The sequence below is a fragment of the Triticum dicoccoides genome, chromosome 5B, assembly GCF_002162155.2.
Source record: "Triticum dicoccoides isolate Atlit2015 ecotype Zavitan chromosome 5B, WEW_v2.0, whole genome shotgun sequence".
Classification (NCBI taxonomy): domain Eukaryota; kingdom Viridiplantae; phylum Streptophyta; class Magnoliopsida; order Poales; family Poaceae; genus Triticum; species Triticum dicoccoides.
Genome location: NC_041389.1, coordinates 532,479,628 through 532,504,068, shown reverse-complemented (window position 1 = coordinate 532,504,068; position 24,441 = coordinate 532,479,628). Strand labels below are relative to the sequence as shown.

The 24,441-nt window shown below is 44.8% G+C and overlaps 1 protein-coding gene across 1 annotated transcript; it reads left to right on the top strand.

The window, feature by feature from the left end:
• Positions 1–22,567: 22,567 nt before the first annotated feature.
• LOC119311396 (ornithine decarboxylase-like) lies at positions 22,568–24,113 on the top strand. The gene has a single exon (XM_037587035.1). It carries the CDS (start codon positions 22,716–22,718, stop codon positions 23,940–23,942), a length of 1,227 nt encoding a protein of 408 aa, XP_037442932.1. The 5' UTR covers positions 22,568–22,715; the 3' UTR covers positions 23,943–24,113.
• Positions 24,114–24,441: the final 328 nt, after the last annotated feature.

Here is a 24,441-nt window from a genome sequence, read left to right as displayed (position 1 = left end):
CCATAGCCATTCCGAGATATATTGCCATGCAACTTCCATCATCATCATATACACGACTTGAGCATTCATTGTCATATTGCTTTGCATGATCGTAAGATAGCTAGCATGATGTTTTCTTGGCTTGTCCATTTTTTATGTCATTGCTACGCTAGATCATTGCACATCCCGGTAAACCGCCGAAAGCATTCATATAGAGTCATATCTTTGTTCTAGTATCGAGTTGTAATATTAAGTTGTAAGTAAATAAAAGTGTGATGATCATCATTATAGAGCATTGCCCCATGAAAAAAGAAAAAAAGAAAAAAAAAGAGGCCAAAGAAGCCTAAATAAAAAAGGGGGCCAAAGAAGCCCACCCAAAAAAAGAAGAAAAAAAGAAAAGAAAAGGGGCAATGTTAATATCCTTTTTCCACACTTGTGCTTCAAAGTAGCATCATGTTCTTCACATAGAGAGTCTCCTATATTGTCACTTTCATATACTAGTGGGAATTTTTCATTATAGAACTTGGCTTGTATATTCCAACGATGGGCTTCCTCAAATGCCCTAGGTCTTCATGAGCAAGCAAGTTGGATGCAGACCCACTTAGTTTTCAGTTTGAGCTTTCATACACTTATAGCTCTTAGTGCATCCATTGCATGGCAATCCCTACTCCTCGCATTGACATCAATTGATGGGCATCTCCATAGCCTGTTGATTAGCCGCGTAGATGTGAGACTTTCTCCCTTTTTGTCTTCTCCACATAACCTCCACCATCATATTCTATTTCACCCATAGTGTTATATCCATGGCTCATGCTCATGTATTGCGTGAGAGTTGAAAAGTTTAAGAATACTAAAGTATGAAACAATTGCTTGGCTGACACCGGGATAGGCATGAGGGGTACCTTGTGTTAAGAAAAGGGAGCATACAAGACTATATGATTTTGTAGGGATAACGTTCTGGAAGAATTGATATTTTGAAAGACATGATTGTTTGTTGATATGCCCTAAGTATTATTGTTTTTATGTCAAATGATAGACTATTGCTTTGAATCACTCGTGTCTTAATATTCATGCCATGATTAGACATATGATCAAGATTATGCTAGGTAGCATTCCACATCAAAAATTATCTTTTTTATCATTTACCTACTCGAGGACGAGCAGGAATTAAGCTTGGGGATGCTGATACGTCTCCGTCGTATCTATAATTTTTTATTGTTCCATGCCAATATTATTCAACTTTCATATACTTTTGGCAACTTTTTATACTATTTTTGGGACTAACATATTGATCCAGTGCCCAGTGCCAGTTCCTGTTTGTTGCATGTTTTATGTTTGGCAGAAACCAAATATCAAACGGAATCCAAATGGGATAAAAACGGACAGAGAATTATTTTGGAATATTTGGGATTTTCCGGAGGAAGAATCAATGCGAAACGATGCCCGAGGTGGCCACGAGATAGGGGGCGCGCCCTCCCCCCTAGGCACGCCTGGCACCCTCGTGGGCCACCCGTAAGGCGGTTGACACTCTTCTTTTACCGCAAGAAAGCTAATTTTATGAGAAAAATCTGGGCAAAAGATTCACACCAATCGGAGTTACGGATCTCCGGATATAAAAGAAACGGTGAAGGGGCAGAATCAGGGAACGCAGAAACAAAGAGTGACAGAGAGATAGATCCAATCTCGGAGGGGCTCTCGCCCCTCCCATGCCATGGGAGCCAAGGACCAGAGGGGAAACCCTTCTCCCATCTAGGGAGGAGGTCAAGGAAGAAGAAGAAGAAGGGGGGCTCTCTCCCCCTTGCTTCTGGTGGCGCCGGAGCGCTGTCGGGGGCCATCATCATCATCGCGATCTTCACCAACAACTTCACCGCCTTCATCACCAACTCTTCTCCCCTCTATGCAGCGATGTAACCTCTCTCTTATCCGCTGTAATCTCTACTTAAACATGGTGCTCAACGCTATATATTATTTCCCAAGGATATATGGCTATTTTATGATGTTTGAGTAGATCTATTTTGTCCTATGGGTTAATTGATGATCGTGATTGATTTGAGTTGCATGTTTTATTATTGGTGTTGTCCTATGGTGCTCTCCGTGTCGCGCAAGCGTGAGGGATCCTCGTTGTAGGGTTTGCAATATGTTTATGATTTGCTTATGGTGGGTGGCGTGAGTGACAGAAGCACACACCCGAGTAAGTAGGTTGTTTGCGTATGGGATAAAGGGACTTGATGCTTTAATGCTATGGTTGGGTTTTACCTTAATGAATCTTTAGTAGTTGCGGATGCTTGCTAGAGTTCCAATCGTAAGTGCATATGATCCAAGAAGAGAAAGTATGTTAGCTTATGCCTCTCCCTCAAATAGAATTGCAATAGTGATTACCGGTCTAAGTTATCGATTACCTAGGGAGAAATAACTTTCTTGTAACAAAAAGCTCTCTACTAATATTTAGTTTATTGCTTCTTTATCTAAACAGCTCCTACTTTTTCATTTACGCGTTCTTTATATTCTTGCAAACCTATCCAACAACACCTACAAATTACTTCTAGTTTCATACTTGTTCTAGGTAAAGCGAACGTCAAGCGTGCGTAGAGTTGTATCGGTGGTCCATAGAACTTGAGGGAATATTTATTCTACCTTTAGCTCCTCGTTGGGTTCGAAACTCTTACTTATCGAAAACTGTTTTGATCCCCTATACTTGTGGGTTATCAGATCACGAAGACGAGAACTGAAAAAGGCGGTGAGGATCGACCGACGACCGTCTTTGCATTCCTCGAAATCATCATCTCAGGAACGAGATGTTGATGCAAGACTACTTCTATGAGAATCCAACATATCCACCGCACCTCTTCCTGAGAAGGTACCGAATGCGCCGATCTCTCTTTGTGAAAATTGTTCAAGCTTGTGAGGCAAATTGTCGGTATTTTACTCAAAGAAGAAATGTTGCGGGCTTAAAGGGATTTAGTGCATATCAAAAAATCTCGGCAGCTATGCGGGTGATTGCATACGGAGTTCCAGCTGACTATGCCGATGAGTACCTTCACATTGGCGAAGATACCACAATTGAGTCAGTGCGTAGGTTTGCCAAAGTGATCATCCATGTTTTTGGTCCTGAATATTTTCGGGCACCCAACGAGGATGGCACAAAAAAATTGATGGCATCTAGTGAGAGGAGAGGTTGGCCTGGCATGCTAGGTAGCATTGACTGTATGCATTGAAAATGGAAAAATTGCCCGAAGGCATGACAAGGAATGTATTGGGGCAAGTCTTGTGATGCAACAGTTGTGCTAGAGGTCATAGCATCCGAGGATTTATGGATTTGGCATTGCTTTTTTGGTATGTCGGGGACTCTCAATAATATTAATGTGTTGCAACGGTCTCATTTGTTTGATAGGCTTGCTAGTGGTGATGCTCCTGCTTGTAACTACACTATAAATGGACATGAATACACAAAAGGATACTATCTTGCAGATGGTATATACCCTCCTTGGTGCACATTTGTCAAGAGCATCAAAAACCCCAAAACTGAAAAATAATGTGAATTCGCAAAGATGCAAGAGGCGGCCCGAAAAGACATTGAAAGAGCATTCGGGATTTGCAATCTAGGTTTGCAATTGTTCGTGGTCCTGCTCGTTTTTTGGGACAAGTGGACCTTGAAAGACATCATGACATGCTGTGTTATCCTTCACAATATGATTTTCGAAGATGAGAGAGGCCTGAACTTGGAGTTCTTCTACGACAATGTGGGTAGCCGTGTCAAACCAGCTAGAGACCCTAACCGCATTAGAGCTTTTCTTCAGACATACAAAGAGATTGAAAATGCAAACACCCACTTTCAGCTTTAGGAGGGTCTCATTGAGCACCATTGGCAATGCGCCGGACAGTAACAAAACTCATTTTTCTATTCATTTTTATTCAATTCATGTGTATTCGTATTCGGGACAAGTTTATATTGCATTATTTAGTTTGCGCCGGTGATTTGAATAATTATTTGTACTCTTGATGATTGTTGTATTGTGTTGTTATTGATATTTTTTATAAATAATTATTTTGTATTCTTGTGGTGTGGTATTCATATTTGTGGACCGGTGGGAGCGGTGCAAGAGCAGACTCAGCAAAGCCGACCCGTAAAAAAGTATATTCCGTGAATATCCTTTTATACGGGTCCGTTTTGTGGGGTCTGCCTCTGCGGCACCCCGCGCCGGCCCGCAATGATGCTTTTCCGCTAACTGCAAACGCTTTTTGCGGGTCGGCCTTATGCGGAGTCTGCTAGAGATGCTCTTAGTGCTTTTAATAGGTTCATTAAGTCAACCATTTGCCTCTTGTAGGTTCATTTAACCAAATATTTAGCTAGATGTTTAAATGTATACGACTACGGTTGGATAGGCGGCTCCCGCTTTCGTGTCCGCTGATTGGTTTTCTAACTGTAGACGGATACCGGAGCAAATTTATGGGTAGTGTTGGAGATGCACTTGCCACTCTTGCCTTTGATCGGCCTACCGTGCTACCCGGTAATAATAGCACATGCATGCCGAGACTTCATCGAGTAATGAGTGCCAGTAGCTCGATCGAGAAGTGTATACGACTTCCTTTTCTTTCCTTTCTTTTTTTAGGCTAGTTGTAATAGGGAGTATCATATACTAGTATCATACATATGATACTACCTCCCTAATGCATAGTATCATAATTTAGTATCTAAGGTTGTCTTATTAATTGACATACATGACATAAAATAGTAAATATTTAATATGATACGGTATCATGATATGATATCACACCCTCTTTTTTCTTATTTAATTGTGTGCCACATCATACAAAAAATCTAATTAATATGTATGATACCACTTATGATACTTCCATTACGATCAGAGGAGAGCTGACTATGTTAAAACAGCAATTTCGTTTTGTTGATGGAAGTGAACACAGCTGGCCGAAACCTTTGACATGGTGATTAATTCGATGCTGGGTACTGTGTGTAACGGATCTAAGTTCTAGGACCTGAGCTCCATCTTCTCAGTTTAGCTTAGTCAGGTCGCTTGTTGCTTAATTGTTCTCATTTAGGCTGAGGACTGTGGTTTTGTCCTGCTCCATGTTCCTGTTTTGCTGTAAAAAAAATTGTCGTGTTGGTACTGTTGTATGGACCTGCGCTTTGCCCTTTACTTCCCTATAAACTCTTAAAGTTGGACCCCACTAGCCAGCTAATGTTCGCTGAGAGAGGGTGGCAATTGTGAATGTTTTCTGTACCAATTTACGTTGTGGGAGGGTGGCAAATTCTTTAAAAGCTCATGGCTACTTTTGGAGAAATGAAAAGATTTGCGGCAAAAATGGAAAGAAATTGCCATCTCCCATCACGTGAATTTGTCATAAAAAATGTTCGCCCGCCATGTACTTTCGAGCTGATGTTCACAAGATAACATTGACGATAAAGCTTACACGTGCAGTTTTCATGCATGGTCGGAGAAATACCATTTGCGTTGTACAATGTACACCCATGCACGTACGCGTCGCAAAACCAATGGAAATTTGTAAGCAGTGACGTAACATATGTGGAAATCCTTCGGTGCTTCACGGAACGCGCGCTCCAGTGCGCAAAAATATTTTTCTAAATGTCAAAAAACTTTCAACAAAATTTTGTGTTCTTTGTCACCTTCAAATGCTACATACAAATTTGCTGGCAAAAATAATTCAAAAATTTGGCCTGTGCCAAAAAACAAAAAAAAACACCAATTGTTACCCTAAATTTAATTTTTCACCGGTGAAACACGCTGCTCCATTTCGCATGAAAATTTTCTAGGATGATTGAGACACTAACACGAACATCTACAAAGAAACTCGGGTCTTTTTGAAAACATTTACTTTTTTTGTTTACTATTCACACGGGAGTGTGCGCTCCGGGAGCCAAAACATAATTTTTGTATCATATGCCCCTTCTTAAACAACTACGAATGCAATAATATACTAGTACATCTTCCAATTTTCTTGTTCCTTTGTACTATCTCGAAACAGACCCATGATGCCCTGCTTATAATTTTGTGTGTGAACCCATGCTGCCGTGCTTATAATTAACTGACGGCATGTACGCACACGGTTATGGTCTGGTCTTGTAGTAATTCAGAGCTCTATAACGGGTACTGCCAACTGCAAAAGTGCCATAGGCGCTACACTACAGTTTACGCAAGTGTCAGTTTTATTAGTCCCTTTTTTTCTCATTCCAACCACTAGCTATTCGATCGAGACGCAACAAAGACTCGATCAAGCTGAGCGTGAGCGCGTGGGAGAAGAGAAGCAGCGTCGAGTAACTTTTGCCGACGCGAATACGTCCGTCAATGTGTGCAGGGTCGGTAAGTGGTAGTCGTACTACGTGTTTTCCCCTTTTGCGGTAAGTCGTGCGCTGTGCGCACTACGCGGTAAGTCGTGCTGCCCATGAACGCGTTCCCTTCGATTTATTTACCTGCCGCCCGCAACGTCTCACCGGCGCCGTGTTCCTCCTCGATCGCTGGATTCACCGGCGTAAGAATATGGGCCTGTTTGGTTCCCGGCCATTGATTGCCACGCCAAAGCTGTGGCTTGCCACACCTTCCTAGGCTGTTGTTTGGTTCTATATGCAGGTTTGGCTCGCCACAATCCAAAGGAGCTTCTGCAGCAGGAATTCTCGCCAAATGTGTGGCGTTCATTTAGCTTGCCACATTTTCTGTGGCACGCCACATGTGTGGCTGAAACCTCAACTTAGTCATGGCAATTTCAGTCTTCAACCAAACAGACCTTATATACGTCACCGCCCCGGCCGGCGTATCATCTGTCGGAGTACTACATAATTTTATCTCGCTGCACCTAATCATGGAACTGCAGCTTCGTCAACTGAATTAGTTCACTCGCTTTCCTGAGGTCATTACCGACAGGATCGGCATACGTACGTGCAGACGTAAGGCGACCCGATCTGCCGTGGCTGTTCATTGGCTTCAACTGGCCAGGGTTTTTTTTTTTTTGCCAAAAAAAAGTAACTGGCCAGCCGGCCAGCCAATCCGAGGGCATTCTGCACGTGTGACTGCTAGCTACTACCTGCATCTGTTCCGCCGTCGCTGTTGATGCATACCAGTTTGACCTTCTCGTTGCTCCGAACGTTTTCTGGTCGCGCGCGTTCCCGGAAGGGCTAGCAGACCGTGGAACTCACCTCATACAATTCACCTACTACCATGCATATAGCTACCAGTGCCCGGTCGATAGCCAAGTAATTAGCACATGCGTGCAGAGACTTAATCGAACTGCCTACGTGTTCTTCCTTCTGTTTTTATTGTCTGAGTGAACACAACCGCCGGAACATTTGACATGGTACTATAGCACGTACAGTATGACTAATTCGAAAATCTTTTGAGTTGTACTACTACAGTGTACACCCATGCATGCATGCATGCAGATCGCAAGACCAATGGAACGTTGTAAGCAATGACGTAGTACCATGCCCGTTCTTAAACAACTGCCTGCGAGTGCAATAGTACGTATAGTCCATCTTCCATACGTGTTTTTCTTATTCCTTTTTGTCTCCAAAAAAACAGCATGTTACAGATTCAGATTATATACTCGTTCACAAGTAAAGTAAAGCCGCCTAGCTTCTTTTTCAGGTTCGTTTTAGCCTTTCGGGCCACTCCCACAGCCACATGCATGCATGTACGCAGACGCCCGCCTATAGCCCCCTTGGAATCAGCGATTAAACACGCCTTAACCATGTGAATACTCCATCGTTTACTTTTGTCCAAAAGCAATTCATCATGGGTAAAAAATAAGTCTGGAAAGGTTCATGAGGATATTGTTGATTTGAGATTTCTACTTTGAGTGGGATCGGGCAAGCCACCAAACATCCCATCTAGAACGCGGCAACGTTGTTAATGGAAAAGGACACGATCGCTCAAACGATCGAGACGCCGGACGACGGAGCCAGTGCTGCTAGCTCGACTGCTCCTACTCGTCGTCGATCTTGAACGAATCCCCGACGGTTGACGGACGCGCCCGCCTGCCATCAAAGCCGCTGGGTGCGACTTGGCGGGACGAGCAAGAGCCGGCGGCCGCCGTCACCAACCCAGGCCGTTCAGCGATCAGATTCCAGTGTATACACGTAACGCTGATCCGACTGGATTCCTCTTCCATCGCCGTCGGCAAAAGGTCGTTTTCCTTCTAGTTCTACCCAACAAGCACACGAAAAGGATCCGTACGTCCTAGGAGCAGCGATTTGACTGGCAGGATGAAACACACGCACGTTTTCTGCAAGAAAAAAAAGAGTCAAGGACAGATTGTCTCTGGTTGCCCCCAACTTGGACTGATCGACATTCACCATTTAAATTGTCCTACATTTAAGTTACGTGCAGTTATATTTGTTTATTGGTTATTCACTATTATTTACTGGTTGGTCTGGTTTCATTGATCAATGCAATGGAGCCGGGGCTCTTCGAGCCCTTTTCCTCTAAAAAAAACAGTATTGCAAGTACTGGTCATTTGAGCTTTTTTTTTTGGATAGAACGACCGTGAGGGAGACCAGAAGCTCTTTTCCTGTTTTCCATGCATTGAGTTAGAGAACATCAATGATACTTGACACAATCATCCTTCATAAATCGACAGGTTGAATATAAGATTTTAAAACAGGTTCCTATTTGTCTACCATTATTCTTCTGTTTGTAAGTGTTAATTCCTTCAATTTGTTGCTTATATATACTATAATTACTGATTTGCTGAAATTTCAGTTTGTAAAACCCATGATCGTATCCATGCTCCATCTTTATACTAGTACGGGATTGTCGTTCCAAGTAGATAAATGCATGGAGAGTCAATTACATCACTATAGTGCTAAAACTTGACGGGAAAATTCACTTTAGTGCCAAAACTTGTGGTATACATTTGAACTGGTGCTAAAACTTGGCTTCTATGTGCATATACTGTGCAAATCACATTTGTATACGAACACGGTAGGCCCAATGTAGAGGTAGGGCGTGCGGCCTATTGTTTTATGGAAAACACCTTGGAATTATTTTTTTCTCATGAAAAGGCCCTGACATGTTTCGGTCCATCTATCAACCGTGCGACCTGTTATTTTATGAAAAACACCTTGGAATTATTTTTCTCACGAAAAGGCCCCTGACACGTTTTGGTCCATCTATCAGATAGAAAATTATGTGCAAAATTGGTGGCCCCTACACTTATGTGGGAAATTATGTGGTTTGGGAGATAGTGGTGCTAGCTCGACTGCTCCTACTCGCCTCCGACCTCGAGCGAATCCTCGACGGTTGAAGGACGTACATGCCTGCCATCAAAGCGGCTGGTTGCGACTTGGCGGGACGAGCAAGAACCAGCGGCGCTCTCACGGAGGCCATCTTTGCAAGATGGGCATGTCTCGGACTAAACAGAGAGATCCAACCTAAGCCAATTATTATGTTCTTTGAGGCAGGTTCATATACCTTTAAAAAACTGTTTATGTAGAGGTATGTCACACATTTTGTAATGTAACTATAATTCCCCACACATTATATATGATGCCACCAATGGGTCATTTTGACTAAGTATTTATTTAAATGGTGTTTTTCAGTTTTGTAGCACTTTTTCTTAAGAGACATAAAAGGGGCATCAGAACTATTTTCAAATGTGGAGCTATAGTGAATATTTTTCTATAGAAGACGACAATGAAATTCATGGTTTATTAGTTTATATTCTCCATGATTTATCAATTTATGTGAAATACTTGATGTAATGAAAACAATTAAGAGTTTCTTGTGCTCCCAAGACGTAACTTTGGCGTGCAATATATTTAAATGAGATTTGTTTGATTATATTAAAATAAGTATTTAAACTAATAATATAAGAACACTAAAACTGAAAAAATACATAAGATTATTGATTATCGAACATTTATTGAATATAAGTAACAATGCAATTAAAACATTTAAGCTTCTTTGCATGCATGATTGCTTGTTGAGACGGGTCTTTTCTCATGCATGATTGCATATTGAAATAACATTGTTGCATGTTGAGACAAATATGTTAGTGAACATTAGCTACTTAGTTATATAGGATACGTGCTAGCTTACTATTACTCCCTCCGTCTCATATTATAAGATCGTTTTGCAAGCTAAAACAGCTTGCAAAACGACCATGTATTGTGGAGTATCAAAGAAAATGTTAACCCTCTCATTCCTCTAGATTTCTTCTTCTTGTACCATTCATTCATTATGAGCTGCCGCTACGTCAGTGACAAATGCTAGACTAGCTCCACTATTAATTGATGTGGAACTAATGGTCTGGCTGCTCAGGAGCAATATAGTTTAGTGGGTACTTTACATTCCCGAATAATTTTTATGGCATTTTTTTGCAGGAGCGACTAATGATGAGATAATACACAATTTTGGCATCACATAAGAATTATTTATCGGAGGCGGCGAACCTCATCTGCCAAAAAGTGCTGGAAAAGTAATGATTGATGCTAAAGAATATGTCATCCGCATATGCTGGTACATGCATGGCTTCCGAGTTGCACAAGTTAGTTAAAGGTGATCAAGCACGCATGCATATGCATCTGTCCACTACTAGTATTACGTAAAGAAAGTCCACTGACAACGAAGCCACCTCTGTGTCTGTGATGCCAGTATAGTACTAGTATATGTCAGTTGTTGAAAATTTTGGACCAGTGTCTCGTCCGAAGGATAAACGAAAATGTAAGTGCATGCAAATTTGGCTTAGATACATGTCGATCTAGTCACCAGCAACTTGTATTACTCATATAGCTTAGCTCTGGCTAATCCTTTTGCATTGATCTATTCCACTCCCTCAATTCACAAATATAAGATTTTTTGCATATTTCAGTAGAGACTACATACAGACTCAAATGAGTGAACAAACACAGTAAATGTGTCTATACACATCCAATTCACAACAAAAACTTAAAACATCTTTTATATGTGGACAGAGGGAGTATTTAACTACCAAGGAAGTTACCTATGAGGATGCATACTATGTATAGTACCCTCTTCCTTCCATAATTATTGTCGTGGTTTTAAATTATTATTATTTTGCGAGGAATCGTGGTTTTAATTCAAATTATCATGCAAAGTGGCAAAGAACAGGCAAGTGGAAATTAGCTCGAGCTAGTGAGTAGCAACTTGTGTTAGTTTTAACATCTCTAGCTTAGCTTTTGTCTTCTCTTTTGCATGGATCCATGCTATTTAACTAGCTAATTAAGCTAGCTAGCTAGTAGTATCATGTTGTGGTTATATTGAGGTCAGTGAACCAGTGGGAATGCACATGCACTTTCCCTCGTTCCCCGAAAGTTCCTATCAAACGGTGGAGCCTTCCTATCGTGGCCGTTTTCTTGCTTGACTCTGCCTTAATTTTGTGTAGGTTCAATGTATGATTTGTTTATAGAAACTTGCACTGTTAATTATATTGTTACCACATGCGCCACACCCACAACCACCACCGACTGCAATAGTTTGGACTGCTAGGTACACCGAGTATAACCTATGGCTAAGTTAGCTGCCGATGAATTATTCATTATAACTAATTATGCTAAGTGCTGGGCAGTATGATGCATTATGATGATCTCGCGGGCTGGATTGGTTCTTTTTATTTGGCCGGCTACTTTCTCACCAACAACTTATGAAATACTCCCTCCCTATCGAAATATTCATATTGTCCAAAAATGTCTTTATATTAAGTTACAGAGGTAGTCGTAAATTACATGTAGCATCACTATTGCGCACGCGGGATCTGGAATGGAATCTCAACTGGCTTTGGCTACCGGGCGCGCGCATGTGCATATATGTTGGCGATCGAGACGGGCGACTTTTCCTGGCTGCTTTTCTCATCCTCGTTCGCGGCCTTTCACCTAATCGCAGAGGCTGTGGAATATTCTGCCGAGGTTCAGCCACAGTGCGTAGTGGAGCGTACGTAGTATCTAGACCACGGTCGGGTCGGTCGTTGTTGCTTGAGTAGTGTCTCACATGAACCCGTGTCAAGTGTGAGCCCATGCTGCTCTGATTAATTGACTGACTGAATGTACTACGCAGTACGCACACAGCTATCAGCTATATTCTGGTCGTATAATCCAGAGCTATAACGGGTACTGCCAAGTGCAAATGGCCATGCGCGCGCGCAACAGTTTAGACAGTCTTCTTTCCCATTCCTACCGTTAGCTATTTATTACTATCGAGACCCAAAGACCCGATCAAGCTGAGCGTGAGCGTGTGGGAGAAGAGAAGATAAAGCAGGGTGGAGTAACGCGGTGACGCGAATACGGGACAGGAGAAGCAGCGTGTTTACGTGGTGCTGCATATTCCCTCCATTCCACAATATACTGTGTATGAAGGCGCGTGTTCCCTTTATTTACATGCCAGGCCGCGACGTCCGGTTCGTCTCCAAGCATCTGTTCCGCCGCGTTAGCTGTTGATCATGTACCTGACTGCTACGCTACAGATTAATTAGACAAGCGACGCCTTCCCATCTTTTTTTCTCATTCCAATCGTTGTTCGAGCGTGCGACAAGAGAAGCAGCGTCGAATAACCCGGGCAAATCGTCCATGTTTTCGATCGGTACAAGTATAGGTGTCCGTGTTCTACGTCCTGCTGCGTACGAACGCGTCCCATTTGGTGGATCAATTCACCCCAGTCCAGTTGTTCCTAGCGAGACAATTATTAGGGATTTCACAGTAGTACTCTATCCGTGAAGAAATATAAGATGTTTAGATTAAGACTCACACAAATGCAAGCAGACCACGACTACTCATCTGTTGTCGACTTCATTGGCTTCAACTGGCATCCGCCCGGCCGGCCAAGCCGTGGGCATTCTGCACGTGTGACTGACTGCTGTATTTGCTCCGCCATTCGCGGTTGAAGCATGTAGCGTCTCCGGAAGAGGAGACCGTTTGGAATTCAGGCCGGATAATTCAGACGCCTTCGATCGGCCCAGCTAACATGCTAATACACGCTAATAATAGCGCATGCATGGGGCATGCCGAGACTTAATCGAGGAATTAATAATGCCACTCGATCGACAACTTGATATTGATTCTATATCTTCTTCTTCTTTCCTTTTTCTATTTTTTTGCGAGGAGGGCTGGCTATGTTAACGACGATTTCGTTTTGTTTTGTTGATGACGAAAGTGAACACAGCCGGCCGGAACCTTTGACATGGTGATTAATTCGAAAATCATTTGCGTTGTACTCCCTCTGTCACGGTTTAGAAGGCACCATTTAGTTTTCATGCATTTCCAAAATTGAGAAGGATTAAGGCGTGTTTCATTTACTGCCTAGCACTAGTACACGGTAATGAGTAATTAGGAGAATAGTACTACTATAGCATGCTGCGTGTGAACCCATCGGTGCATGCGGGAGCCTCCTCGTTTAGTGGCTGGAAGGTTTACTCCGCAATAAAATCTCAACTAATTAGGCGCGGGGGATTACTCGATGGATTTTTTTCCAGTCAATCGTTGGCGGAAATAGAGCCAATCTCTCGCTGCCTTGGTCCCAGCGATCTGGGCTAGGTGCCTTTTAAACCGTGACGGAAGGAGTATCGGTGTACACCCGTGCACCTATGCATGCAGATCACAAGACCAACGGAACTTTGGTAGCAATGACGTATGATATGCCCCTTCTTAAACAACCACGAATGCGATAATACACTAGTACTCCGTCCGGTCCTTTTTACTTTACATATAAGAATTGTCTAAAGTCAAACTTCATAAAGTTTGACCATAATTATATGAAAAAATATCAACATCTACCAATGTTAAAGTTATACAATATGAAAATTTAAGTCATAACATATCTACTGATATCGATTTCATATTGTGAAGGTATTTTTTTTCTATAAAGTTGATCAAACTTTACGAGGCTTGATTTTAGACAAATCTTATATGCGAACTAAAAAGGACCGGAGGGAGTACATCTTTCGATTTTCTTCTTTTGTACCTCGAAGCAGCATCATACAAATTAACATTATATATATTCGTTCACAAGTTAGCCGCCGGCGTGGCCCTCTTCAGGTTGGTTTTAGCCTCTCGGGCCACTGCCACATGCATGCATGTAGGCAGACGCCCGCCTCTAGCCTCTTTTCAGGGGGGCCGGAATAACTGATTCAGCATACCTTAACCATGTGAATACTCCTTCGTTTTCCTTTTTCCAAAGGCAATTTGTCATGAGGATTTTTCTTCTTCTGGAAAGTTTACTGAGGATAATTGATCGTTTCCCTTTCTTCAAGCAATGGGAGAAGCTAAGCTACCACCAAACATCCCATCTTTTTTGCGAATACCAAACATACCATCCAGAACACAGCAACGTTATTAATGAGAAAGAACACCATCACACGAACGATCGAGACGCCGGACGACGAAGTCAGTGGTGCTAGCTCGACTGCTCCTGCTCGCCGTCGATCTCAAACGAATCCCCGACCGTTGAACGGACGCGAGCGCCCGCCATTAAAAGCGGCTGGCTGCGACTTGGCGGGACGAGCAAGAGCCGGCGGCCTGCGTCACCAACCCCGTTCAGCTATCTGATTCCAATCGCTACACGTTACGCTCCGACTGGATTCTTCTTCCGTCGTCGTCGGCAAATGTCGTTTTCGTTCTACCCAACACGAAAAGGATCCGTCCTAGGAGCAGCGATCTCATTCTCATGGGCTGAATGAAACAGTATGGTCAGAGAAGAAAAAAGTCAAGGACAGATGGTCTCTGGTTGCCCCAAACTTGGACCGGTCGACATTCACCGTCGTCGGCTAGGAACAGGACGGGTGCACCTGTCGTCGGTAATTGTTAGCGTTGACACGTAGTGATTTTTTTCGACGGGATAGCAGGCAGATTTGTCTGAAAGTTAACCAAGTTCACGACTGACTTTGTAGTTCTCTGCACGTCGTCATCATGTTTTCTTTTGCCGCTGGTACATGCGACAATTCTACAACGAATTGTGATGCTAAACCTGAATTAAACCAATCCATATTTTCTTTATCTTTATCTTTACCTAATAATAAAAAGAATTGGGTTTCTGCCTGTACGTCATAAAAATTACCCTCAAAGTTGGCAATAATTACCCACCAATGCCACCCGTAAGTGGCAAAAACGACTCGCTTTTAATTTCAAATATCGTTCCCGGGTTCTGTTATTAATAATTGAAACGGTATAAAAACAGCAATGGATGAGTGGCCGCGCGATGGCTGAGGCTACGACGATGGTTTTTCTCTTTCCTTTTACCTATCTTAAGCGCAGTAATGGGCCAGCCCATGTGTGGGCCGTGGCGCCCCTGTTTTGTATTTTTTTCTCTAAAAATTAATTTCAGATTCATAGCGCCCGCTATTTTTTATTTCTTTTTACCTTTTTATTTCTGTTTTGGTTTTTTATCTCAAAATTAATTTCGGATTTCTAAAATATCAAACAGTTGCGAGTTTTGGAAAAAAAGTAGGAAAATGGTAAATTGTTTGTGAATTTTAAAAACATGCGAAAAATCATAAAATGTTCATGACTTAAAAAATTGCTCACATATTATAAACAAATTACGATTTCAAATGAATTTTCATGAAATAAAAAATGTTCATGATTTTTTTAAATGATCCAATATTCAAAGCATATTCAGGAATTTAAAAAACATGTCCATCAGCTTTTAGAAAATGTTCACAAAAATTAGAATACATCCATAAATAATGAACAAAACTAATTGTAGCTTCCATAAAGGTTTTACTAGGAGATCTATAGAGCTCGTTTTATGATTTTATTTAGTCCATCCCGTCGGGTAAAAAAGGGTTTCCATATTTTGTACAACGCTGAACCCAACAAAATTGACATAACTTTCTAAGAGTTAGTTTTCGTAAGCTATATTAAAATGGCTAAATGTCTATTTTGCTTCCATACACAGTTATGCTTATTCTCGTATCAAAATAGTGGTTATGGTAAACATCGCTACGCTAAGTCAAGGCGAGACATTTTATTTATTAGTATAGCTCAGGCAGGGTCCGTCAATGCAGTTTGCTCAACCACAAAATATTTTGTTGTGACGCCTTAAACAAACAAGTCTTGATGAGCATCATATTGTTTGTTTTTGAAATTACATTTTAAAAGTGTCTTATCTCATCATGACATCATTTGTATATACTTTGTGGATTTGATTCATACTTTTTTATATCTACCATGTATAACTTGATAGTTTTTTTCCCGTTGCAACGCACGGGAATTTCCAAAAATGTGCGTTAAATCAAAAAAAGTTTGTCAAATTCAATAACTATTGCACCCAATTTCTAAAAAAAGTTCATCGATTATAGAATGTTTGCCAGTTCAGGAAAATTGCTTAAAAATGTTCACAATTTTTAAAAAATGTTTGTAAATAGCAAAAAAAAGTTATAAATTAAAAAAATGTTCTTGATTGTAGAAAATGTTCAGAAATTTGTAATAGTATGTTGTTTGCGATTTCAAATATGTGCATGAGTTTAACAAATTGTTCATAATTTCAAAATGTTCATGATTTCGCAAAATTGAGAGAGATATTGTATCTCAGTGATGCAGCGAAATGTGATCATGACCATTGGAAATTATGAATTTTTTTCTCCCGTTGCAACGCACGGTCCCTTTTGCTAGTTAGATTTAATATGCTGACTACTCTCTCTGTCATGCTGAAAAGCAAAGAAAGAGGAACCGACAGATAATCAATGGGTAAACAAGTTAGTGCAATAAACTTGTTATGTGTTCGATTAGCCTTGTTCCGAGGATCAACTTCTCTGAATTCAAGTGTGGTACCTAGCAGCTCGCACTTGTCAGGTGGTAGCGGTATGTTATGCTTGCCAGCAATGGCGGATCTTGGGCTGAACAATTTGTGTTTTGGGCTGATTTTGCTTGAGGGCAACGGCCCAGGTCGGCCCCTGAGAAGCTCCGCCAGACCGCCACTACTTGATGCCGAAGATATCCTCAAGATACCATTGTGCACCCGCAAGGTTGCTGATTTCTGGGCCTGGCAGGAAGAACCGAGGGGCATTTTCAGCGTTCGTTCCGCTTATCGCATGATCCTCAGAACAAAGCATGAGCGTGAGGCTTGGCTGAATGAAGATGAGGGGACATCCATTGTGCAGCAAGAGGCGGACAAGTGGAGTAATATTTGTCACCTGCAGGTTCCATCGAAGCTCTGCATGTTTGTTTGGCGGCTGGCAAGAAATTCCATGCCCACTATCGACTTACTAAAGCATCACAACATGGCTACTGAGGACAATTGTCCCTTATGTGGAGCGGTTGATAAGTGGAGACATGCTCTTTTTATGTGTCCGATGTAAAGCAGCGTTTGGGCCCTAGCTCCGGAGGTTTTGGTTCATCATCTGGTCGATAGAGTGGAAGAACATCCCAAGGATTGGCTCTTCGCTATGAGTGAAGCTTTGAACAGAGACATGTTTACGCATATGATTGTCATCATGTGGGCTATTTGGCGAGCTCGTAGGAAAGTGATCTATGAAGATATCTTCCAATCACCACACTCCATTCATGGGTTCATCACAAGCTTTCTTGAGGATCTGAGGTATATTAATGCAGGTGAACCTCAACAGACCAGTGTAAAGTCCCAAGGTCAACCCAATGGCAGGCTCCGGCCACGGGATGCGTGAAGAGATGCAGCGGCACCCAGGCATGCTAGGTTTGGGGCCGTGGGGGCGATCTGCAAAAGCCCAGATGGACTGTTTTTGGGAGCTTCAGCTTTGGTTCTGAGGCACATCGGGGATCCAGAGATGCTAGAAGCTATGGCGATCAGAGAAGAGCTAGCACTTGCAGAGGACCTTTACCAAAGCCGTATTCATGTTGCATCTGATTGCAAGCAAGTAGTCGACTCTCTGAAGAAGGAGGACGCTTCTCCATATGGTGCTATTGTGCATGAAATAATAAGCCACTCTTTAGATTTTGATATGTGTAAAGTTAGCCATGAATTTAGGAGCTTAAATTATGACGCTCACAACTTAACGAAGCATGCTCTATCTCTCGGGGATGGACGCCGTGTGTAGCTAGGCCACCCCGGAGATCTTCCTTTCGTCCATGTAAACATTGTGACGAATTAATAAAAAGTTTCGTGAGTTGTCTAAAAAAAAACTTGCCAACCGGGAGCGGACATCGTGTGGCCAGGCAAAATTTGCTCTGTTTTTGCAACCAGTAGCACACCAAGGTCGTCAGCTAATTGCATGATGTCTTTCATTTCATCAGTACCAACTTTGCATGCTCCCATTCTAAGGAAAGCTGCCTGTCACGAGGTTTGGAAACGAGGAAAATGATCATTCAGGGAAACAAGGATGCAATACGAAAGATAGGAAAATCACCTGCATTTCCAGGAATGATTGTTTTGCTCATATCATCCTTAGGCCCCGCATCGAATGGGTGTAAATTTCTACACCTTTATTTTGTTTTACAGATGTAAATTACCGGTCACAGCTGATTTTTCGCCTCAAAACAAAATGACCGATCCGGGCGGGTATTCTAAACCAGCCGGTGGGCCGAGATCCTTGTAAGGCATGTATTTAGGATGTATAACCCACCATAATCAACGAAGACCTAATGTCACGGAACACGCGGTGGGCGAAGATCCTTAGAGCATCTACAACTGTATATAACAAATATGACGCCTCAAACGTCCGCCCGATTGTAGCTTCTTTTCAAGGTACATCGCTTCGTACAAAGAAGCTATAGGCGGTGGGCGGAATTCCTAGTGTTGGCTATATCAGACACAACTATCATAATGGCCCTGTTTGGATCCTAGAGCCGCCCTCCATTTATTTGGTTCGATCTGTCAAGTAGGAGTGATCGGAGCCGAATGGAGTGAGCTAGTGAGCAACAAGTCAGCAAGAGTAGTCCATAACTAGATTTCTTGGCGGAACTTATGATTAGTTCATAGCTAGATTTTGTACTATTTTATGTTAACAGAGCTGGCAGTGATGGTTAAAAGAAACCACTGATGCATTTTACATAAGAAAGAGAGTCAAATGTGAAGAACATTAACTGAATCAGAGTGTGAAGCTAATGAACTGGATCAGAACACCCTGTTCAGCCTCCTCTCTTGTTGCAGATGTTCTTGTGCAAGGATGATGTGGAGGAGTTAGCAAGCTCATTTGCATGGACAAAATAAAATTTATTATGTTTTGGACCCTTGATTTGTAAAGATCATTTGTTTATGTCAATCGTGAGTGGGAGGAGGCCACATAAGAGCCGGCCACATCAAATCCGGCAGGAAATAGGGTCTAAAGTAGCCAAATGATTGAGATTGTCAATCTAACTCTACTATCCAAACACCTTTTGGGTTAGAGTTAGTTCTGGGTTAGTTCTGGGTTAGAATCTAACTCTAATCTCTAACCGAGTTAGAGTATCCAAACAGGGCCAATAGGCTAGAGTCATGGGAAGTGGGATATTTATCCACCCAACGCAGTGTCCACCATCAAATTGCTACCACCAATAACACCCAAAATATCATGAAAATACTGAACTGAATTGTATACCCGAGATTTACTCTCTTGGCGCTAGATCGGCTCGCCGCCGAAGAAGGAGCCAGCGGAGATGGAATTTCACCAAGTTGACGTGTACTACAATCACGCGGAACGTTTTCCTCCTTCCTTCTCCCACGAGCAACTCCCACGTGAGTCTTTTCCCGCCTCTGTCAACGCCGTCGCCGATCTCCCTCGTTTTCTATGGCCTTAGGGCCATGGTTGCATGATGGATCCCGATTATTATCGGTGGAAAGGCTCCTTCTTGAGCAAACCATCCATCCAACGCGTCGCTCGCTCTCCCTCAAAAAAAAGCTCGCTCGGATCGCCTCGTAGCCAGCCGCCGCCTCCCCAAAACTAGGGTTCTTTGCCTCCCACCGGCGCCGGTGCCGGTCCGTCCCGTCTCCGGTGGCCTTAGGGCCATGGAGGCGGAGTGGATCTCGGCCCATGCCGGTGGGAGGGTTCCGCTTTCATATTTTTTTTCGAGCTTTGTTAGGGTTTATGTCCTGTTCAGGAAGGCGAGATGGCGGCGGCTCCCTGAAGATGGAATAAAGGTCTCCCCGTCTAGTCCCCGTTCTGGTGATGTGTGTAGCATCATCGGTGAGCGTGTGGAGGTGTGTCTCCAGCGGATCTGTCTTTGGTGGATTTGCTCGGATCTGTTCGTCGTTCGTCTTCGTTCGTGTGTCTTTAGGTTGGATCCTTTTGATCTACACTCTTCATCTGCGGTGGTTGCTGTTCTGGTGCATTGGTTCCATGGGGCCTTAGCACGACGACTTCCCGACTGTCTACTACAACAATGTTTGCCCGGCTCTGTCGAGGGAGGGGCGATGACAGCGGCGCGCCTTCGGCTCGCTTCAGTGCTTGTAGTCGTCGCTTGGTGGTCTACGGTTCTGGATGTAATTTTTATTATTTCTAGTGTCCGTTGTACTACCATGATTGAAGATGAATAGATTGAAAGTTTTTCCGCAAAAAAAAGGAAAGGCTCCTTCTTGTTTTTAGGTGTTTTTTAAAGTTTTTTAGGGTTTCTGTTCTACTTAGAAAAACGAGACGACAGTGGCTCCATGTAGATGGAATAAGGTTCTCCCTGCTTAAAACCCGTCCCGGTGATGCACCTAGTATCGTTGGAGGACGTGTGGAGATGTACCTCCAGCAGATATTGCAGGATTTAATTGGTGATTATCTTTGATGGATCTACTTTGCTACAGTCTATATTCGCATGTGTTCATGTGTGTGCAGGTTGGATCCTTGCGATTTAAATTTTTCTTCATGGGCAATGGTTGTTCTAGTGTGTTAGTCCTTTAGTGCATCTCCAACGCCGACCTGCAAATTTTCTCCTGCATCCGTCCGCAGACACGAATGCGGGAGGCGGCCATCCAATGCTGCCCGCATACATTCGGCTTCCTTAATTTTTTTGAAAGTCCAAATGTTCAAATAGCCGCATACATAGAGTACAATTGTTCAAATAGCCACACATAGAGTATGAACGATCAAATTGCCGCATGCAACAGTAATTCAAATTTTAAAAAGTTTAAATATTACATTCCCACGATGTCCTTCTATAAGATGACGTAGTCATCACAGGACCGAACGCCATGGTACAAATGATCGAATACAGTCTTGCGCATCCGAACGCGTCGATGAAAATAGTCAATGAAGAGTGCATTGGGGAAAAATAGTCGTCCATCAGTGTCAAATGGCCGCACGACCTGTTGCGGGGGAGCACTCGCTGACCCTTGATCGTTCCCTTGAAATTAAGAACATGCTCCTCTACACGCTCCGGCGTCTTCAATAACCTCCTGCATCATCGCCGACTCATCCGTGTAGTCCTCCTTGTCGGAGGAGCCGTTGGACGACTCAACATAGTGCTCGTATATGTACTCCAAATCGGAATCCATTGCTTGAAAGAAGGGACGACTTTTTTTAGCTCCGACAATTCATCGAACAGTTGTCGGGCACGATGAGTATAGTGGTAGCGGATGGTACATGTCAGAGCGATCGGAGGAGAGGGGTTGAATGTCGATGGAGGAGATGTGGGGTGGAGCCCGACTAGAACACTGAAGGTGACGGAGACGTAGAGTTCCAGCAGGAGTGGCGTGGCGGCCGGGGTGGTGGAGCGTGGGCGAAGGCGGGAGAGAAAGAAGGAAGGAGAGAAAAATGAGGAGGATGGAGGCTCGGGGTCCGAGAAGGGTTTTGGGTGGGCCAGGGTGGTCAGAAACATGTGTGGCTGCTAACTAGACTCCCGCAAAGCCCTTCCCCCTTCTGGACCTCTCGGCAAACCGATACAGGCCCACTTTGGATGGCAAACCGCGTTCCCACCGGTCAGTCCGGACAGTTGCGGGCGGTTTAAGGGTTCGCGTTGGAGTTGCCCTTAGGGCCTTAACATAATGTTTTTTGTCTGTCTACTACAATAAGGTTTGCCCTGCTCTGATGAAGAAGAAGATGACTGCGGCGTGTCTCCGACTTGCTGCAGTGCTTGTAGTCATCGGTAGGTGGTCTATGTACATCAATGTATTTATTTATTTACTTTACTGCAATTGTGTTTGATGAATACAGTACATTGGAAGCTTTTCTCGTTTTTTTCTTAGAAATGATGGAAACCAGGCCATGCAAAGTAAGAGGTCCAGGGCCCAAGACGTCCCAAGCCCAAGCTTCGGCTTGCCTGCCCAAAATGGCCAGAGCCTCGGCAACACGTGCCGCGAACATGTCACAGAAGCCCTTTTGAAATTGCAGCCGAATAAAGAACACCCTGCGCACCTTCCCATTTTGTTTGACCGGACCCGACACAGAGTCCCGGATCTAGCAAAGCAACGAAGAAGAGTCCTCGAACCAGCCGCAGCAAGCGACGAAATGTTCAGAGTCGTTGGCGCTGGGCCGCACACCACACCGCACCGTTTCAGAGACAACGGGGGACGGGGGACGGGATGCCGCCCCCAGCGCGCGCGCGCTCCCCCAGCTAGTGCGCCAGCCTACCTACCGTTGCACACCTGCCGCAGCGTCGGAGCTCTCTGACCGCGCACCACCTAACCTAACCCGGCCACTTCTTCTAGGTTCATCCTTCGCCACCAAGCCGCCGGCAGAGGCACCAGAGCGCTATATAAGACGCCGAGTCCGTCGCAACCAACAAGCCACACACGCCAAGAGGCATTCCCCGAGCCAGCGATCTTCTCGCCGCACTTCACACAGTTGCTCGTGCACGTGCCACGCCCCGAGAAACCGTAACTTACCACGCAGAGCTAGGCTCTCATTGTTTAAGTGAGATATTCACAGTCGCATCCGTCGTCGAGATGGTTGGGAGCAGCCCGATGCAGGCGGTGCTGGTGGCGCCGGGGGTGAAGGACAAGAAGGTGCTCGCGTTCCGCCGGGACGCGCTCAAGGAGAAGGACGCCGTCGCCGCGCTCATGCGCACCATCGCGGCCGGCGGCGTGCGGAGCGCCTTCTACGTCTTCGACCTCGCCCGGGTCGTCGACCTGTACCGCGGCTGGCGCCGCGCGCTCCCCGGCGTGCGCGCCTGCTACGCCGTCAAGTGCAACCCGGAGCCGGCGCTACTCGGCGCGCTGGCCGCGCTCGGGGCCGGCTTCGACTGCGCCAGCCGCAGGGAGATCGAGGCTGTGCTCGCTCTCGGCGTGCAGCCCGGCAGCATCGTGTACGCCAACCCGTGCAAGCCGGAGGCGCACCTCGAGTACGCCGCTGAGGTGGGCGTCAACCTCACCACCTATGACTCCGAGGAGGAGGTGGTCAAGGTCAAGCGCTGCCACCCGGGCTGCGAGCTCATCCTCCGCATCAAGGGCCCCGACGGCGGCGAGGCCCGGGTGGACCTCGGCACCAAGTACGGCGCGCACGCGGACGAGGTCCTACCGCTCCTCCGCGCTGCCCAGCGCGAGGGGCTCAACGTGGCCGGCGTGTCGTTCCACGTCGGCAGCGGCGCGTCCAACACGGACGTGTACCGGGGCGCCATTGAGGCCGCGCGCGGGGTCTTCGACGCGGCAGCCGGGCTCGGCATGCCGCCCATGCGCGTGCTCGATATCGGCGGCGGGTTCATGGCCGGCCCGGCGTTCGACGAGGCGGCCGCGGTCATCAACGCGGCGCTCGAGCGCTACTTCGGGGAGCTTCCCTCCGTGGAGGTGATAGGCGAGCCGGGGAGGTACTTCGCCGAGACCGCCTTCACGATGGCGGCTCGGGTCATCGGGAAGCGCACTCGCGGCGAGGTACGCGAGTACTGGATCGACGACGGCCTCTACGGCACCCTCAGCTGCATCCCCATGGACCACTACGTGCCGCACCCGAGGCCGCTCGCCGTGCCGCGCGCCGGCGAGAAGACGTACACGTCGACGGTGTTCGGGCCGACGTGCGACTCCCTCGACACGGTGGTGACCGGGTACCAGCTGCCAGAGATGAGCGTGGGGGACTGGCTCGTGTTCGACGACATGGGCGCCTACACCACCGCCTCCGGCTCCAACTTCAACGGCTTCTCCACCTCGGACATCAAGACTTACTTGGCCTACTCCAGCTGAACCTATGATGTGGTCACGTACTACGTAGCACACACCATTCGATTTGTTTTCGCAGTACACAAAATGAAGAGCTGTAATTAAGCTCGTACACAATGTATGTGCTTTTGTTTGTTCTATTTTTTATTTTAATTAGGTATATATATGTATCCAATGTGGCTATTCTTTTGTTTCCTGAAACGAAACTTTCTTTTCAAAAAATCAAGAAATTTCCAATCAATTCATCTTCAATCATGACAGTACAAAAAACAACAGAGATAATAAAAATTACAACCATGTTCGTGGACCATCTAACAACGACTACAACGACTACTACAAAGACTACAAGCACTCTCAGAAAACAACGACTACAAGCACTGGACCGAGCAGAAGGCGCGCCACCGCCATCGCCACTCCTTCACCGGAGCCAGCCAAACCTTGTTGTATTAGACAGTCGGGAAGTCATCGGGTTAAGGCCCCATAGTACCAACGTACCAGAGTAGCAACCATCGTCGATGAAGAA

What these genes read in the sequence shown, in the direction of transcription:
- LOC119311396 (XM_037587035.1), top strand. Translation starts at nt 22,716, where the DNA reads ATGGTTGGGAGCAGCCCGATGCAGGCGGTGCTGGTGGCGCCGGGGGTG.